At 43.3% G+C, this 18,660-nt stretch overlaps 1 protein-coding gene across 1 annotated transcript in view; it reads right to left on the bottom strand.

Moving 5' to 3' along the window:
* The window catches only part of MTHFD1L (methylenetetrahydrofolate dehydrogenase (NADP+ dependent) 1 like), a 623,332-nt gene that overhangs the window by 593,374 nt on the left and 11,298 nt on the right, over nt 1–18,660 (bottom strand). Inside the window, exons 5-6 of the mRNA XM_029596548.1 lie at nt 7,999–8,117; nt 4,420–4,520 (exon numbers count right to left, since the gene is read on the bottom strand). Of these exons, the coding sequence (XP_029452408.1) occupies nt 4,420–4,520; nt 7,999–8,117 (220 nt within the window). The remainder of the gene's footprint in view (nt 1–4,419; nt 4,521–7,998; nt 8,118–18,660) is intronic.

Genomic DNA, 18,660 nt, shown 5'->3' with positions numbered 1-18,660 from the left:
TTAATGACCTCAATAACCTCCAGAATTCTATCTTTTTCTGACAAATGTGGCAGCGCTACATCGTTCAAATATTTCCCAATTGCTTCATGAGACATTGAACGTTTGGGTCCATATAATTCTTAGTAAAAGTGCAGGAAATACTCCTTAATGTCTTTGTTAGAAGTTAGAATATCTCCAGACATAGTTTTAATTTTTTAAATGGTGTTATGGATAGACATCTGTTTCAAGTGGCGAGCAAGAAGGCACCCTGCTTTATTCCCTCCCTCAAAATGTTTGTTTAGCCAACACCAGGTGATAGGCAATTTTTTGCGTTTCTAAGGACTATAATGTCTCCCTCGCCAACAACAATTTCTGTAGTATATTCTTTGACCCTGAAATTTAATGCTGTCTTTCAAGATCTCTTGTTTTCCCTTATTGCCGTATTCTGACCTTCTCTCTCATTTTTCAGGAATGAAGCTCTCAAAATAATATGATCCCGTAAATACGCTTTCAAACAGTCCCATTCCTTCACAGAAGACTCCCCAGTATCGTAAATTTCCAAATATTCCTGTGTCATGCCTGAGAATTTGTTGCAGAATTGCCTATCATCCAATAAAGTGTCAATTAATTTCCAGAATCTGTGTCCCGAGTCATAATTCTTAAGAACTCTCTCTAACCAAATAGGCTCATGATTGGATCAAGTGATTGGCTCTTTTCTGCTTGCGTCACTCTATTAGTTAACTCTTTATCAATTAAGTAGTTATCAAATCTGGAGTAGGAATCATGTGAAGAATAATAAAAAGTATAGTTTCTCAAATTAGGGAATCTGGATCACCATATATCTATTATATTTCAAGCCTCAATGAAGTGTTTTAAATCAGTGCACTGCTGAGGTCATGATACCCCAATGACAGCTATCCATTGCGGGTACCTGTACCAGATTAAAATGCCCACCAAAGATAAGGTGACCCTCTATCTTTCCCACCATCATAGCTTGGAGGTGAGTGTAAAAATTCCCCTGATCTTTTTTAGGAGCATAAATATTGAGAAGTGTATACATGTCTCCTCCTACCATTATCTGAAGCAGAATATATCTTCCCAAGGGATCTCTTAGGCATAGTTTCAAAAACAAGATATTTTGACAAAAGAATCCCAACTCCTGTATATTTGTTTCCCTTAGAGCCAGCAGCAAAATAACAATAGGTATATTGGACTGAGCCCATCAACCTTTCATAATCATCCAATATCCAATGCCCCCCAACCAAAGCCACACGTCTTACTATGATGAAAGACCGGGCTTTCTCAACAGCAGGCCCAACCATCTGGAACAACATCCCCACAGATCTCAGACTGGAGCCCTGCCATCTAACATTTAGGAAAAAACTCAAGACTTGGCTTTTCCGTCAAGCCTTCCCGTATGCCTCTGAAACATTCTAATGGCCCTTAGCCATACTTCACAAGCCATGGAACTAGGAACCTCTTCTAAGTACTTAATAAGTACAATCTCCTAATTCCTAATCTTATTATATTCTTAGTTAACTGCCTCCTCTGACCCTATTTTCCGGCTACTTAAGCTTCCAAGTTTATCCACCTTGTTGATTGTAACTTTGCTCCTTTTGTTAAATGATTGTTTATTGTTAAAGTTTACCCCCCGTTCTGTGTAAACCGATTTGATATGGTTTTTACCATGAAGGTCGGTATAGAAAAGAGTTAAATAAATAAATAAATAATGGGCCTTTAGATGAGTTTCCTGTATAAACACAATGAAAGCCCTGAGCACTTCCATATCTCTATACAGAAGTTCTCTTTTATGGAAGGAATTCAACCCTTTTACATTTAAAGAGACAATCTGAACATTAGCCATGATGTATAAATAGGGATGAGTAATTCATAAGACAACAGTCAGCATATCCTTCGAAACCTGTGTCACCCCTCCTCTCAGGCTGGGACAGATCCCACCTCTCAACAGCAGTTCCTTCCTATACCAATATAGTTTAGGTACCTGTTCTGGTTCTGCAGACCCACTCAAATTACCCAAACTTGCAGCTCTTCCCATAAATCTGTTACCCACCCACTCCCACCCTCCCTTCCCTTAACCAATCTTCCCATCAGTTTAGGCAGACAACTACTCCAACGGGAGGAATCCACCTCAGCGGGTCTTCGGAAAACTCCCCCTCCCTGAATCCATATCAACAAACACCACCACTTAAAATATCATCATGGTTAAAACTTAACCCTCTGCACATCGGTTATCAAAAATTGTTAGGACTCAGACACCATTCACACAGAGTTTCAAACAATGTCATCAATATGGTGGTTAGCCTTGTGCATGCAACCTACAAGACAGACTTTAGAATAAAAGCTGAAATGATCTCCAGACGATATGTCCGAACCATCTGCCAAAAGCCATGCTTCAAGCTGCTTCACCCGACGAAACAGTTCCACTCTGTTGCTTTCGAAGTTGGCTACTTCCAGTCCCCACTGTTTGCCATCTTGGTGCTTCTCCTTTCATCACAGAGGCTCTAGCTGCCGTCTGCAGGTTAAGATTGGCTCTAAAGCCCTTTTCTCCCAGCGCCTGTGCATCTTCCAGCAATTTATGCCATGTTGATATCCCCCTCTAAAGTTAACATCATGCCAAATGGATGCAGCCATCTATATTTATGATTTTTCTTCCTCAGGAAAACTGCAACCTCTCAATTCTTGCCTATTCAGTAATATTGCCATTGACAGATCTGAAAAAACAGTCACTTTCTGTCCTCACCAATCCCAAGTCAGGTCTATTTGAGCAGCATTAAAAATGTTTAACTTGGTTTGAAAATTGTGAAAGCACATAATTATATCCCATAGTTTATTAGGCACTCCTCTGTCAAGGGATCGATGAGCTCTGTCCATTTTTATCACTTTACTCTCAGGCAAGTATTCCTGTTATGGTTAAGCGGTGTTTGGGTGGATTCCTGTGTACTGAGGCAGATGACCACGCCCACGGGGAGGAGCCCCGTGAGGCGCCGCAGTACTGGGCTAAACGCAGACGCACAAACACAGAGTTTAGTTCTTTTATTAAACAGCTTATAGTGTGCCACCAGAGGTGGCAGTAGTGAGGTAGTCTGGATGTAGCAGTCTCAGGACCCTCGGCAGAGGGGACCCTTCTCACCCTGTTGGTAAAGGGGGATTCCGGTGTGGATTTCCCAGCAAGGCAGTACTGTGGATGAGATAGACAGAGTTAGATTACTCAGTAGATGGTTGCTGTTGGTATGCGATTCCACTAGGTTGAAGAAGTTGGTAGCGGCACCGAGGCAGAGAGAGCAGGCCCTCGAGGAGCGAGTACCTGATCCCTGTAAGGCACCTGAAATAAAGCAGAGGGCCCCCGAGGAGCGGGTACCCAGGTTTGCAATACCCCGAAGGGCAGAGAGAGAGCTTCCAGCAGCAGCACGGAAGCGGCAGAGTAGCTTAGACCGGCCGAAAACAATCCTTTGCTAACTCGACGAGCTAGCAACAAAGTACATGCTATATACCCGGATGGCGTGACGTCAGTAGAGGGGAATGCCCCCGAGGTTCGCGCCATGCTGAAATAAAGACGTGGGTGGCGTGCGCGCGTGCATGCTAGTAGGCACTTGAGAGGAGCATAGAGGGAGGCAGCACCATAGCTGTTCCAGGGACGCCGGAGGGGTCGACTTGTAGACATGGCGGCAGCCATTTTCCCAAGGGAAGCGCGAGGAGCCATGAACAAGGTGAGGCAAAAGGGGCGAAGCCATCTAGCACCAACAGACGCAACACTTCCCCAGCCTTAGACAGTAGGAATTTACAAAAAAGCTGAATTATAACTTCGCAATCTCTGTAGTTGTCTCCTTCAGTAATTGCTTTAAACCACAGATTATTTCTCCTTGCTCTATTTTCCATATCAGCCAATTTCTCTTTCATGACAATATTTTCCACCACCATTGCATCACACAGCGACTTTATTTGCTGAATGGTCTCCGCGTGAGCATCGGCTTTGTTATTGAGGTCAACTCGCCGCCTGAGCCCATCCAAATCTCTTATTTCAGACATCCTGCCCAGCAACTCCACTTTATTCTCTTTAATATCTTTTCTAAGATCACAAAACCAACTACTGAATTCAGCCGTGGTAGGAATTTCAAGGTCTTTGTGATCATCTGCGCCACCAAGGCCTACTTCCGGTAGCTTGGCCTCGGGAGCTTCCCGGTTGCTCTGCTCCCTGCCAGCACTTTCATCAAGTTTTGTATAGGAAAACTGTCTAAAGTCCACCACCTTTTTCTTCGATGACATTCTTAGTTTTATCTCTCACCACAGAGTAAGATGGACTTCCGCACTTAACAGATGATCATAATATATCAAGGATTGAGAAAGCAGAGTTGCTTACCTGTAACAGGTGTTCTCACAGGACAGCAGGATGTTAATTAAAATACAGATTTTCATACATACCTATTTTACCAAGGAGTTCAACCACAGCCTGGGCAGCAGGCGAAATAAAGCTCTCACAGGCATCCCCACGAACCAACTTTCCTAAATTTACATCAGTTACTCTGAAAGGAAGAGAAAATAACATAAAAACATCAACACAAACCTGAACTGTTCAATTGATGTTATTACTCTGCTTGAACCAAGTGTCAGCCCCAGAACCTGAAGACTATAAACCAGAGCATCCATATAGCAATATTTATGTTATTTGCACGCAATGTTTTAAAGTGAAATCATAAGAAGGACATTTTGCAGTTTTTGGATATCCTGAAAAACAGATAACCTTGTGGCTTCATGGACAGACTGGGTCAACACCATTCAAACGAAAAGCAGCATCAACATTATGTAACTTCCTTAATAAAAGGATCAGGTCTGTGATGCAGGACGCTGATATATATCAATACTCAACCTACGAAAGCGTATATATTTTATAGCCTCAACTTTATATTTTACAATTTTCTAAGGAAACAGGATATGTGAAAGCAACAAATATAAGGATGATAAAAATGTGAGTCTAAAATAAGGAGTAGCCTTAGTAATGAGGGACAATTCAGCAGTAAGAATTCAAACATAAAATATATACATATCTGATCACACAGTATATCAGACAGAGAATAACAGATATAGTCACGCCACTGGAGAAGGAAAAATGACAAGTGAAAGTAAAAAAAAAAAAAGCAGTAGTATGGCATTCAGCACAAGTAATCTGTTGAAACATTATATGATGAGTAAAGAATTTGAGTGCATGGGTTTCTGTAGTCTGTTTGTGTGTGTGTGTGCCTTTAAACATGTGGTTACCTTACAGCCTGTACATAACACAAAGAGAAAGCTTTTACACACTCCAATTACAATTTTAATTACAAAATTAATTTCTTACAAAATTTTTTCAAAAAAATTCAAAACAGAAAGAAAAACCCGTCGCACAGAGCTTACCAGTTCCTATTTCTCAAAACCAACGCCTTCACATGATCGTGGTGCTATTTCAGGCTGCTTCAATTATTCAGCGGGAGGCATGCCGCGGCTGCGCCGTAGAATATAACCCCACCTAATCTCATACGGGTACTCAACGTTGAGTGAGTACCCACGATCGTGTGAAGGTGTTGGTTTTGAGAAATAGGAAATTGGTAAGCTCTTTTGAATATGGACTGATATAGAATGTTTTGAGGAGTTGATCTGATATGATTTGTAATTTTGTTGAGGCAGGGAACTACGTGTTAGAATGTGGATATGAAAAGGAGAGAATTCAGAAATTTGAGATTGTGACGGTGAGTAACACCTACCCTTAAGAAAGTGATATTTGATGTAAGTAGGCTGAATTGTTCTGATCATAATAAGTGGGGATTATGAGGTGTAGGTACAAGATAACTTATGATGTATAATATGTTTATGTTTTCAAGATGTCAAAAATGTTTAAACTCCCCCTGATGAAGCCAGTTGGCTGGTGAAACATCAAGGCCCTCCATGTTGGGGTGGTTGTCAGCTTGTGAAGATCTGAGCACAAACATTTGTGAGAACGGGTGGGAGTGACTATCTTTTGAAATTCTATTATATAGCTGAAAAACATGGACATTTGGGAAATTATTGGGGTGTGATGGGCATAGTCTTACTGCTAGAAAACTTTTTGAGAAATGGCATTTGTTGAAGTGGTGAATTTTTCTAAACACTTGTGTGTTGATTTTTAGAAGGTTCTTGCAGGAACAAGTTGTGGGGTGATTTTAAACATGTGTTTGTAAAGTAGCATGAAGAAATAAAAAAAGAGAATAAAAAGAAGTTGTATGTATCCTCATGTGATTTTATATTGAAATTTGGGGAGGATCTTGTGCAAGTATTAAACTATATATTTTTTTTTTCCTGCATTTGAGGGTAATTTTCAATCAGGCCATGTTACCTGGATAAATGCCTCTGAAAATTGCCCTCAATCCAATCGATCCAGTAAAGTGCGGCCGCGTTTACCCCGCTCCTAACTCGCGTTCTACTCACTTTCCGGCCGCGTTAGCCCTTCCTGCGATACACTATCCCCTTTAACCTACTCCTACCGCGTCCTAAAATCCCCGGGCAACCCCGTCCGCATGCGGCATGTATATTGCATGTAAACAATCGAATTAGCTATTCCCTACCATCCAGTAACGCGCCACCCGACTATCGCTATTTTAACCCTGCCGTTTTGCCGCGCGTTTAACCTGCTAACTTACCGCCTACCCTTACCCCTGCGTTAGAGGCAGGGGTAAGGGTAGGCGGCAAACTTTCCCCCAGCCCCCGCTCTCCTGCCCTGGCCGCGTCCATGGATGCTGGTCTCCGGGGCAGCCCCAGTCCACTCCCCTCCTCCCGAAGCAAAAAAAAAAAAAAAAAGCGAAAAAAAAAGTAGCAAGAGAGCAAGGGGAGAGAGGACTGGCAATCCTACGCTCGGGATTGCCAGTCCCCCCTCCCCTCCTCCCGAAGCAGGGCGCGAAAAGCAGCCTTGCTCCGGGAGGAGGGGAGGGGGGACTGGCAGTGTAAAGCGACGAAGCGTCGTGACGTCACGCCTTGAGCGGCCCAATTGCACGAACAGGGGCCGCTTTTGCCCGTGCAGGCGTCCATCTTCGCGAGCGGCTGGAGGCAGGAGAGGGGAGCCGCGGTCGTCCTCGCCGATGTCCGGAGGGGGGGGCTGCAAAAAGTAAGTCGCTTCGTCGCTTTACACTGCCAGTCCCCCCTCCCCCCCTCCCGGAGCAAGGCTGCTTTTCGCGCCTGCCTCGGGAGGAGGGGAGGGGGGACTGGCAATCCCGAGCGTAGGATTGCCCGTCCTCTCTCCCCTCGCTCTTGCTACTTTTTTTTTCGCTTTACACTGCCAGTCCTGTCTCCCCTCCTCCCGGAGCAAGGCTGCTTTCGCGCTTTGCTTCAGGAGGAGGGGAGAGGGCTGACAATCACCCGCCCGCCGGCTCCCGCCTCGATGACAGCACGCCCGCCCGCCGGCTCCCACCTCGATGACAGCCCGTCGGATGAACGCGCGCCTGCCGGCTCCCACCGCCGCCGCCTGGATAAACGCGCGCCCGCCGGTTCCCGCCGCGCCTGGATGAAGGCTCGCCCACCCGCCCGCCGGCTCCCGCCTCGATGACAGCCCGCCGGCTACCGCCTCGATGAACTCGCTCCTGCCTCGAACGCGCGCCCGCCGGCTCCCACCAGTAAGTTAACGTTTTTTATACTTTTGTTTTAATTTTCGCCTGCGCCTTGCTTCGGGAGGGGGGGGGGGGGAACCATCCACTTCCTGGTACCTGTCATTTCAAATGAAATGACAGGTACCAGCGCACCCAGGATACTGTAAAGGCGCTGTATTAAGCGCCTATACAGTAAAATGGGTTGCGCGGACGCGGCTTGCATTTGCAAGCAATTTAAATAGAGTATCGAGCGGTATGTGAGCAGGACTGTGCGTGCGGGGAACGAGGGTGCGCCCGGCACTGCCGCACTCTTTCTAACGCGGCCTTGCTGTATCGACCTGTGTGTAAGCAATGCAGAAGATTAACCTTCAACAGAATTATTTGATTTGATGGTTCCAAGCTCTCTTCTTACCCATCTACATCCTTTTCAGGTATCACAGCATTCAGAATTTTGCTGCTGGGTAATGAAAGATGAAGGGCAATGCCACGAACTTGGGGATCTTCATTAAGTTTCAAGATTTCATCTGTAATCTGAAAAGTAAATGAAAAAAAAAAAAATCAGAAGAAAGTAAAACGACTTACTGAGGTAGAAATCTATGCAGTAACAAAACTGACAGGAAAATTACACTCTTAACAAAAAAAAAACAACCCACAAAAGTAAAATCTGTCAGGATTGGCACCTGACTCCATGTCATAAGGAAGAAATTATTCCAATTCTATTTTTACCCTGGATTGGCTTGCCAGATGGCAACCCTAGACTTGGATCATGGATCTGGCAGCTCACGCTTTTGCTGTCAATGAAACAGAAACCTGTAGCACGTGCGCTTTATCCTCTCTTGCACAAAAATGCTAGCTATCTACAGAGATCTGGATCAGCTTAGAGGATATTTGGCTGTGTCTTGCTGAGACTTGTTTCTCTACGTAATTTTTGGAAAAACCTTTGAATTCTGAAGACTAGAGAGGCTTTTGTGTTGTGCTTACAAATGGGTTATATGCAGAAAGATCACATGCAGCACACAGCATAGACGTCTTTGTAAAAAGCTACAGAGACTCTGCAAAGAAGAATTCACAAGAGATGCTGAGCCAAGCAAGGAAAATCTTCCCTGGTGAGGGAAAGTAAGAAATAGGTTTAAGTTCACCAATACAACCGAATGTAACAATGTTTTTTTTGCCGGTACATGCAAGTCTCTTTCTTCGTTTCCAAGAAAAGTAGGTACATTTAACATAGGTGTGCTGTAATCTGTGATTGCATTTACACTTTCATCTAAACAAAATTAAATAGCTAATACAGTAAGCACACATAAGGTTCTATGTTTTTAAGGACATATAAGCTGAGAAGTCAATATTGAAAGGAGTTTGTCTAGCTAAGTTCCGGACTTAGTCGGACTAAACACAGGATTTAAAATCTCACCGGTTCTAATCATCCCAGATTTAGATGACTAACTAAAAAGTTAGATAAATCTCAAAAATCACCACTATATACAGCGATGCAATGTAATCAAAAATAAATCAAGAGCAACTGAAGGCTGCTCTATCGCTGCCAAACTGTGTTTTACGGTAAATTATTTAAAAGACCTTATTTTGTGTAAATTCAAAAATTACTCAGTTAACCTACAATCTGTGGAACTAAATTTCAGAAAAACTTTTCAAAAAAAGCTGAAAAAATATTTTTATGGAGAGGGTGGAAGTTTCATATATAGTGTAGGTGACTCCGCACCAATATATAATTGGTTATAATCATCAACCTACCACCACCTCCAAAAGAACAAAAAAAAATTTTTTTAATTTTTTTGTGAATTGAAATTGTAATCCCAAACAATTCAAAAACATCTGTGGTAATGTTGGTGTTTACCTCTCCTTGCAGAAAAAACTGATGTAATCTTCTAGAGACAGTTTGTCACCAAGATGATCAACCTCAAGTTGACAACCAATCTCTTCCTAACTTCCCTTCAACAAAACTAGATAACATCAAAAAGACCTCTCACGTAAGAGATCTAGGCACTCTCCTGGACAACCAGTTGAACTTCAAAAGGTTTGTCAACAATACAACAAAGGAGTGCTTCTTCAAACTACAGGTCCTTAAGAAGCTTAAACCTCTCCTGCACTTTTATGATTTCCGTCTGGTTCTACAAGCAATCATTCTCACAAAAATCGATTACTGTAACTCATTATTACTTGGACTCCCGGCTATCACCACTAAGCCACTTCAAATGTTACAGAATTCAGCCGCCAGGATTCTAACCAATTCTAAAAAAAGGGACCATATCACTCCCATTCTATACAACCTTCACTGGCTCCCTATCAAATATAGAATCCGATACAAAGTGCACATGCACAAATCTGTACACAATCTTGCCCCAATCGATTTAACTCACCAAGTTCGCCTTCATTATCCCACTAGGCCAATGAGAAGAGCTTATCAAGGCACTCTCTTCGTCCCTCAAGCAAAAACATCACTAAAGATCAGAGCCTTCTCTACCTCAGGACCCACTCAATGGAACAATCTCCCACCGGACCTTAGACAAGATCCTTGCCCAATATCCTTTAAGAAAAAATTAAAAACATGGTTATTCAACCTTGCATTTCCAGACTCTGCATTTTAACTAATGTGATGCAGTACGACCTGGCCCGGGGCAGAAACAGCTGAGACACAGCCAAGCAGAAGCTAGTGGTACCAAACTTAGCCACCGGAGGGCGCTGAGGAAGGTAGCAAAGACTACACTTCCCAGGTTCCCCGAACCAACACCTGACCCCTGGCTGGAGCCTGAGCAGGAACAGGTGGAGGAAATTGGGACTGATCCCTATGACTCAGCAGAATCTATGGAGGCTGAGGAAGAGGGCGTGCCCCCGTGGTGGACCTGGCCACAAAAGCCCGGCTCCTCAGAGTCTCAGGAGGAGGTAAGCTGGGGAGAGGAAAGCTCCAGCTGTTCCTCTATGGAGGTGGAATAACCAGGAGGTTGGGGGATGGTAAATCCTGTATTGCTGTATGGATGTATGAGAAAGGTGGGAAGGGAATTGTGTTTTAAATGCTGTTTACCCTGGGGCTTGTAAGGACAACCCCGCATTAGTATAAGGCTGCAGCCACTGAGCTACAGCACCACATTAAACTCCTTATTGATTAAGATCCTTTTTCTGTGTACTGCTTGGGAGTGCCAGGACTGGGCCGGGCACTCTGACTAGAGGCTGTGAGGAGTCCATAGCAGCGCTGTGCATGAGCTGTGCAAGGGGACAGGACGTGTCATAGGAGCGAAGCCAGAGGCCTGAAGCCCAGCAAAGCCCCACAGCATGCTGAGCGGAGGGACCTGATCGTGACACTAATCACATTTTTCTCTTTGAATGCTCTAGGACATTTATGACTATGCATTGTAAATATTTTTTTCTCTGATCAGTTAAATTTTAACTGTGTTTGCCATGTTTACTATGTATGTTCTTAGTTCTATGTATCGCCGTTCAGGCAATTTTCTGTTCCTTGTAAACCGGTTTGATTTGTATTTAATGCAGGAAGATCGGTATATAAAAATAAAAATAAATAAAGTTACCCTTTAATTTAAGTCGGGTACATGGCCGACTTCCCTGTAATGTTGGTAATCTTCAAGCATTGAAATCCAATCCCGACACAAACGGTTCGTGTTTCAGATGCTGATCTTTCTTCAGGGGAGTATAACATCAAATCTGAACCAACCTCAAAGGATTCTGACCTCGCCAAGGGCTGTTCTTCATATCTGCTGAAGACTGAAACTTTCTGTTCGCCGCATCGTGCTGGCTGTGTTCCGCTCCGAGCTGTGTCGTTGATAGCATTAATAGGCGCACATTTCATAGGCGCACATTCATAGGCACACAGTGACAAGCGCACATTGATAGGCGCACAGCTTTCGCGCATTTTACAAGGCGCATACTTTCGGCTGGGTGCACACCGGCGCATAAAGATAATAGACGCAATGGAGCGTATGAGAGCCCAGGCATAACTTGCCAGCTGCCAGCGCGCCATGCCCGAGCACTTGGGACCGCCCCCAGACCGCCGCCATGCCCCCGACCCACCCCCGGACCACCCATTTTGGAAAGCCCCGGGACATACGCGCATCCTGAGGCTTGCGCGTGCCACCGAGCCTATGCAAAATAGGCTCAGCGCGCGCAGGGGTAGGTTTTCGGGGGTCAAGAGTTGATATGTGGAACCATGCTGTTCTTTCTGTCTCTTCTGGTAGAGTTGCAAGATATACCGATTCATCAAGTATAATAAACCATAAACCAATGATAATCTGGTTTTTGTAAGGACACCGTCTTTTCTTGCTTTGAAGCATTTTTCTGGTTGGTTTAATTGATTTGTTCGTGTGTGGACGATGATGTATTTGGGATTGTTGAATCTAGGGTCTAGCACAAGTTGCTTTTTTCTTTCTAGGTTTGTGCATTTGATTCTCAGCACCTTCTTTCCTAGGAATAGGTATTTCTCAACCAGGTGTCTGTCATCTGAATCCATTCCAATTTCTTGGTTCTGACTGCTGCTGTTTGCAGGTAGTTGCTCTCTGGTAGGGTCTGTTCACTGGATTAGTTAAAGAGTGTGTGTTACCCAATAGAGAGATCTGCTCTGCTGCTCACTGCCTGGTGCTTCATAATGCTGTTCTCATCACTGTACCACTTGGGACAAGGCAACAGCAGCAGGCAATTGCCCTTTAAAGAGAACAAAGCTTCAGTACCTTAAAGTATGCTCCACCCACAGCATGAATGGGAACTCTCTTCCCTCTGCTTCAAATTCCACAGCAATCTGAAATGTAGGTGAGAGTTCACAGATATGCAGGCAGCTATACACTCCCTGCTAAGCATGAATCTGCTGACTCCAGCATCTGCAAGGAAACAGGATTTCTGCCAACTCCTGTGCAACGTCCCACATTCATGCCAGTCTAACTCAAGACTTACCCAACATTCAGCTGGTGTGACCCCATTTTAGCATGTGAATATTCACATGATCCCAGACAATGGCCAAAACAAATTTAACAGGAGCGCAAAAAAAAAAGTTTAAATTAAACAAAATCCCAGTACCTTTTCAATTTACCTTCTCCAGCCAATCCTCTCTCATCCCCTTCCCTAGACTCATCCCTTCTCCCTCACATCCCAAGATTCACCCTTGCTATCTCAATGCCCCCAAACTCTCATCCTGTCTCACCCCCTTTTCTTATCCCCTCACTTTCAATTCCTTCCCTTAAATTCACCTTCCCCCACCATAGCTCAATTCTAAGCCCCTAGGCTCACACCCCACCCCCCACTACAAGCTCACCTCTTTCTCCCCTCGCACAGGTTCACCATCTACAAATTCATGAATTCTCACCGCCAACCTAACTCATACCCAAAAAATGTTACTCATTTTCTCCCTGTCCCACCCCAAGCTCACCTCCCAAAAACTCATTCTCTCCCTCCCCCAGAGCTCAAACACCTCCAAATAACCTCTTCTCCCTGTTCCTCCCCCCCCCACACACACACACACACACAGACTCGCCTTCTCAGTCTCTCCCCCCTTAGGTTCACACCACATCTCTCTCTTCTTTTAACCCCTTCACCATCTAGTCCCCCTTTTTTTCTGCCTATCAATCACAGCTGACAGGATGAGGAGGAGAACAGAAGTGTCTTGGGCCATCTCCTCTTCAGCTGGTAGCAGTGGCCGCAGGAGTGATCAATCTCCCAGTTGGTCAGGGTGCAGATTCATACCTCAATTGAGTCGGCTGGCCTCTCATATACTACAGATTCTCAATCTCAGCCAAAAGGCCAAGAAGGTGCAGTTCTCAATTCAGACTCCGACACTGCATTTGGATCTTAGCCAAAACTCAAACTTCTTTGGAGGCATGGCGACACTCAGCAAGCATGACGTTATTTCTTCAAAGAGGTGGGAGGAGAGCATGCAAGTGTAGAGCTGACTAGGCCCTACAAAATGCTTTATAAAAACAAGGAACTTTCCAGCAGGGGCAGGTTCAGGGGGAGTTAATGGTTTTGGTGACCAACAGGAGGGTCCATTCCCTAAAGGGTGCAGTCAGTGCTCCAGGGTGATAAAGGTTACTCAGCGAGTCATTAACAGGGAGTCGTTGAGGTCAATGCTGAAGGGAGCTGGTAAGAAACACCCCTGGGCCATGAACTCCTTCCAGAATTCCTGGAAGGGTAAGGAGAGTTTCATCTGTTTTCCATCCTAAGCTTAGAGTGGATTCAGTAAGGGATCCAGCATTATCCAGAACCAGGAGGCATTCTTATCCCGGGGTCAGGGATTAAGGAATTTTGAAAAAAGGGGACTGGGTCACCAACATGGTCGTTCGCTACTTTTTTCTTTGATATGGGAGAAAAGGATTTTCCTTAAGTCCAAAGGTTTTAAAGGGGGGAAAAAAAAAAGATACTTTTTGGGGGAAACTGGAAGGTATCCCGAAGGTTCTGCCCCAATATTGGTATATAAAACATACTAATATTATGCAACTAAACTTGAAAATTGCAAATACACAAACCTTTAGAATTTTCAAGTATACGTGGCATTCAGTATAATAAAACAAAATTGTGTGTCTGCCTGAATTTAGTGCTCTCTCTTTACTAATTCATCTTGGATATCTGATTTTTTTATTCTGATTTTCTCTCTGCTTTCCCAGCTTAAATATGCACAGTAATCATTGTTCCCTTGGAAAGTGTCTCTCTTCAGAAATGCTCCCCACACAAAACCAGTTGCACAAGTTGAGCAGAGCAAATGTAAGGTCGGCCCCCTCTCGTAGGTCTGCGCACAGTACATTTTGAGCAGTTGGGAGGGCATGTGTAGAGGATGTATGCTGCAGCTTTGAGAAAATGTCAACTGAACTCCATCTTACCAAGGGCTGCTAGTCCAGTCCTAGTTTACTAACTTCCATGACAATTAACTTTGGTTCTTTTAGTCCTGACCAATGTATCGGGATGAGTGTTAAAGCCAGAATTGATCATATTAATCTCATAATTAGAGCTGGGTCTGATTTTAGGATCATGATCTTGGTGGAAGGGAGGGACGCTTAAACAGGTTTCCAGATCATGATCTGAACTGTGGGACTGCAAGTCACAAACTATTTTCAGCCCTCTTTCCAAAGGGGGCGGGGGGAGGGAAGGATATGAGATTGCACTGTGGATGCAGAAGTGTGGATGCTTCTTAAATAACTTTTTCAGAACATGTCAGGAGAACATGAAAACTCTGACAGCAGAGTCATTTTTCAGATCCATGAACGCAGGCATGACGCACATGCGCGTCCTGGAAAGTAGGCTCCAATGATTCTGGGTGGATGTTTCCATATTGAAAATGTCAGAACAAACCCTCCTCACTTCAAGTCATGAAAGCTAAGAAAACTACACATTCCAATTTGGATTGAACGCAAAAGAGAAAAAAAAACAAAAAAACAAAACACAGTTCCACTTATAATGGTTTCAGTCTGAACGTCAACACTGAAAACTCCTTGTGCACTATGACTTCAATAAACCGAGCACATTACCAACAATTCCCAGGATACAACAGGAACACTATCTCTAACGGAGTCAAGAATGACCTTGGAAGATTATGAAAACATATCAAAAAAGAGATTACAAAACAAGGGAAACAGAGAGAGGTTTTAGAATCAAGGAACATAAATAAAAAGTGCCTCCTTTTTAAAAGCCAGAATAATTTAGAGTTTCATGAAAAATCATCTGAAGTGTTTATAACCTTTTCTTTTTCCTTCCTCTCCCAGTTTAAGCATCCCTGTTTTTTGTAACTGCTTTCTTCCGCACCACAGTTCCAGTTTGTTTTTTCTTTCTATGCACCTCTGTTTTAATGTAAACCAGCATGATGTGATTTTATCATGAATGCCGGTATATAAAAACTTTAAATAAATAAATAAATAAATAAATAAAAATATATTGTTTGTTGTTTTTTTTTAGTGTGCTTTGTCTCATTCAATAACATTACTGCACCTTGGAATGTATCTGGACTCCATAAACATTAAGAACGATCAGATCAGTAAGCTTCAGGATTTATGAAAACATGTTTCACTGCTGTTCAGCACTATAACCTGGACAGCTCCTTTCAAAAGAGAAGCCCACATTGAAATGAACGGTCCTTTTCAAATTAAAAAAAAACAAAACACAAAACTACAAATTAAAAATTAATATTCCCAAACATAAAAAAAAGGCTGTACTAGTCATCTCCAACACAAATAAATGAATATCAGCAATAGCTTCAGTAGCAATTAATTTCTTCCAATCCGGGGCTTCGTGGCAAAGATTTCTGATCAGAGGAGCATCATGCACAGTACCTTGGTGCAAACACTGACATTTTACTAAAGGACTCATACGGCATGACAGCACCACCAACACCTTAATGGTGAAATCTGGAAGAGCCTATACTTGCCTGGGGGCAGGGAGGGAGAGGTACCAGCATCACTAGCATACCTGAGTATTAAAACCATGATGGGGTTTGCTGCATCACTGCAAATCTTTTATACATGAAAGCTCTAAAATCTCATAACCACTGAGAACATTTCTGCAGTGGTAGTGGATTCCATGCACCAAACCACCAGTTTTGGGAGGAGGATTTTACGCCATTTCTGACTTTGATTACCGTCTTTTTCATGCAAGCTAGCATCTTTAGGGCTCAATTCAAAAACAGTACTACAAAATTCATAATACCCTAGGTACAAACTCAAAAACTACACTGACCTCAAATTTCCCTTGAGAAACAGGGTAACTTGGCAGTACTGTAAACAGATACTGAAATGCACATATGGTATGAACTGTACATATAAACCCACAACAGAGTGTGGAACGATGAGCAAACATACTATAAATCGATCAATCCAACAGGTGTGTTGCAAAATAGGTTACAATGGTCCATAAAGGGAAACCCAGAACAAGCAATTAAACAGGAGAAATTCAATAATTCCAAGGTGCCGAAATATTTATTAAGATGTCAGTCCCCCGAAACGGAACCGTGTTTTTATGGGCTGCATCTGGAGGGACGAATTACATGTAGTATAATATCAATGGCGTTACACTCTTGAAAGAAGTCTCCCATTCAATACAAATCAACAGGAAAGATATTTGGAGGATAATATTCTTGGAAGAGAAGTATAACCATAGAAACATAGAAATGACGGCAGAAGAAGACCAAACAGCCCATCCAGTCTGCCCAGCAAGCTTTCACACTTGTGTTTTTCATATTTAGCTGTTACTCTTGGCCCTTATAAGTAACTTTTTGGTTCTATTTCCCTTCCACCCCAGCCATTGATATTAGATGCAGCACCAGCACTGCTATCTAAGTGAAGTATCTAGCTAATTGTTTAGGGGTAGTAACCGCCGTAATAAGCAAGCTACTCCCACGCTTGTTTACCCAGCCTGTGCAATTCAGTCCTTGTTGGTTGTTGTCTGAATATAAATCCTCTTTTCTTCATCCCCCCTGCCGTTGAAGCAGTGAGCTGCGCTGGATATGTATTCCAAGTGAAGTATCAGGCTTAATTGATTCTGGGTAGTAACCGCCGTAACAAGCAAGCTTTTTTGTGGATGCAAATCCTTTTTTCCACATTTCCTCTTACCGTTGAAGCATAGAGCAATGTTGGTGTCGCATTAACCGTGTGTATGTTTATTGAATAAGGATATTAATCTCCAGGTAGTAGCAGTCATTCCCGCAAGTCACCCCCATGCCTCCTCTCTTCAGTCACATCCTCTAGACTTTATGGATCCACAGTATTTATCCCACGCCCCTTTGAAATCCTTCACAGTTTTGGTCTTCACCACTTCCTCCGGAAGGGCATTCCAGGCATCCTCCACGCTCTCCGTGAAGAAATACTTCCTGACATTGGTTCTGAGTCTTCCCCCCTGGAGCTTCAAATCGTGACCCCTGGTTTTGCTGATTTTTTTCCGATGGAAAAGGTTTGTCGTTGTCTTTGGATCATTAAAACCTTTCAAGTATCTGAAAGTCTGTATCATATCACCTCTGCTCCTCCTTTCCTCCAGGGAGTACATATTTAGATTCTTTAATCTCTCCTCATAAGTCATTCGATGAAGACCATCCACCTTTTTGGTCGCCCTTCTCTGGACCGCCTCCATCTTGTCTCTGTCTCTCTGGAGATAAGGTCTCCAGAACTGAACACAGTACTCCAAGTGAGGCCTCACCAAGGACCTGTACAAGGGGATAATCACTTCCCTTTTCTTACTTGATATTCCTCTCTCTATGCAGCCCAGCATTCTTCTGGCTTTAGCTATCGCCTTGTCACATTGTTTCGCTGACTTCAGATCATTAGACACTATCACCCCAAGGTCTCTCTCCTGCTCCGTGCACATCAGCCTTTCTCCCCCCCATCGAATACAGTTCATTCGGATTTCCACTCCCCATATGCATGACTCTGCACTTCTTGGCACTATGGCAAGCATCTTTCTATGCACGGTTCCACTTTGTGCAGGAGCTGTAGTAATCTTGACAGAATCTCTCTCACTGTCACCTTGTGTGATAACTTTAATAGTTCATTACAGAACGGTAGTTCCACTAATTGTAATTGGTTATACTTCTCTTCCAAGAATATTATCCTCCAAATATCTTTCCTGTTTATTTGTATTGAATGGGAGACTTCTTTCAAGAGCGTAACGCCATTGATATTATACTACATGTAATTCGTCCCTCCAGATGCAGGCCTAGCGAAACACGGTTCCGTGTCGGGAGATGGACATCTTAATAAATATTTCGGCACCTTGGAATTATTGAATTTCTCTTGTTTAATTGCTTGTTCTCGGTTTCCCTTTATGGACCATTGCAACCTATTTTGTAACACACCCCTTGGATTGATGAAATGTAAATAAACACAGATCAAAACCAGAAATTTCCTTCATTTGTAGCTTTATAGTTATTCATTTTGCACACCCTGTATGGTTCATTGTCACCATACAAGAGTAGCAGTGGTTTAAGGATTTTTGACACAGCAATAATTAGAACTTATTGCTCCTTGTAATGAATATCAAATACTGTACCAGCAAAGCAAAACTAGTGTAAGAGATTAGGATATTTCCCAGCATAGAGCAATACTGCTTCACACTTTCAGCAAATAAAAAGCCTGCAACGAGGTGGCAG

The sequence above is a fragment of the Rhinatrema bivittatum genome, chromosome 3, assembly GCF_901001135.1.
Source record: "Rhinatrema bivittatum chromosome 3, aRhiBiv1.1, whole genome shotgun sequence".
Classification (NCBI taxonomy): domain Eukaryota; kingdom Metazoa; phylum Chordata; class Amphibia; order Gymnophiona; family Rhinatrematidae; genus Rhinatrema; species Rhinatrema bivittatum.
Note: the sequence above shows the minus strand (reverse complement) of the source record. Positions and strands in the feature narration are given on the sequence as shown.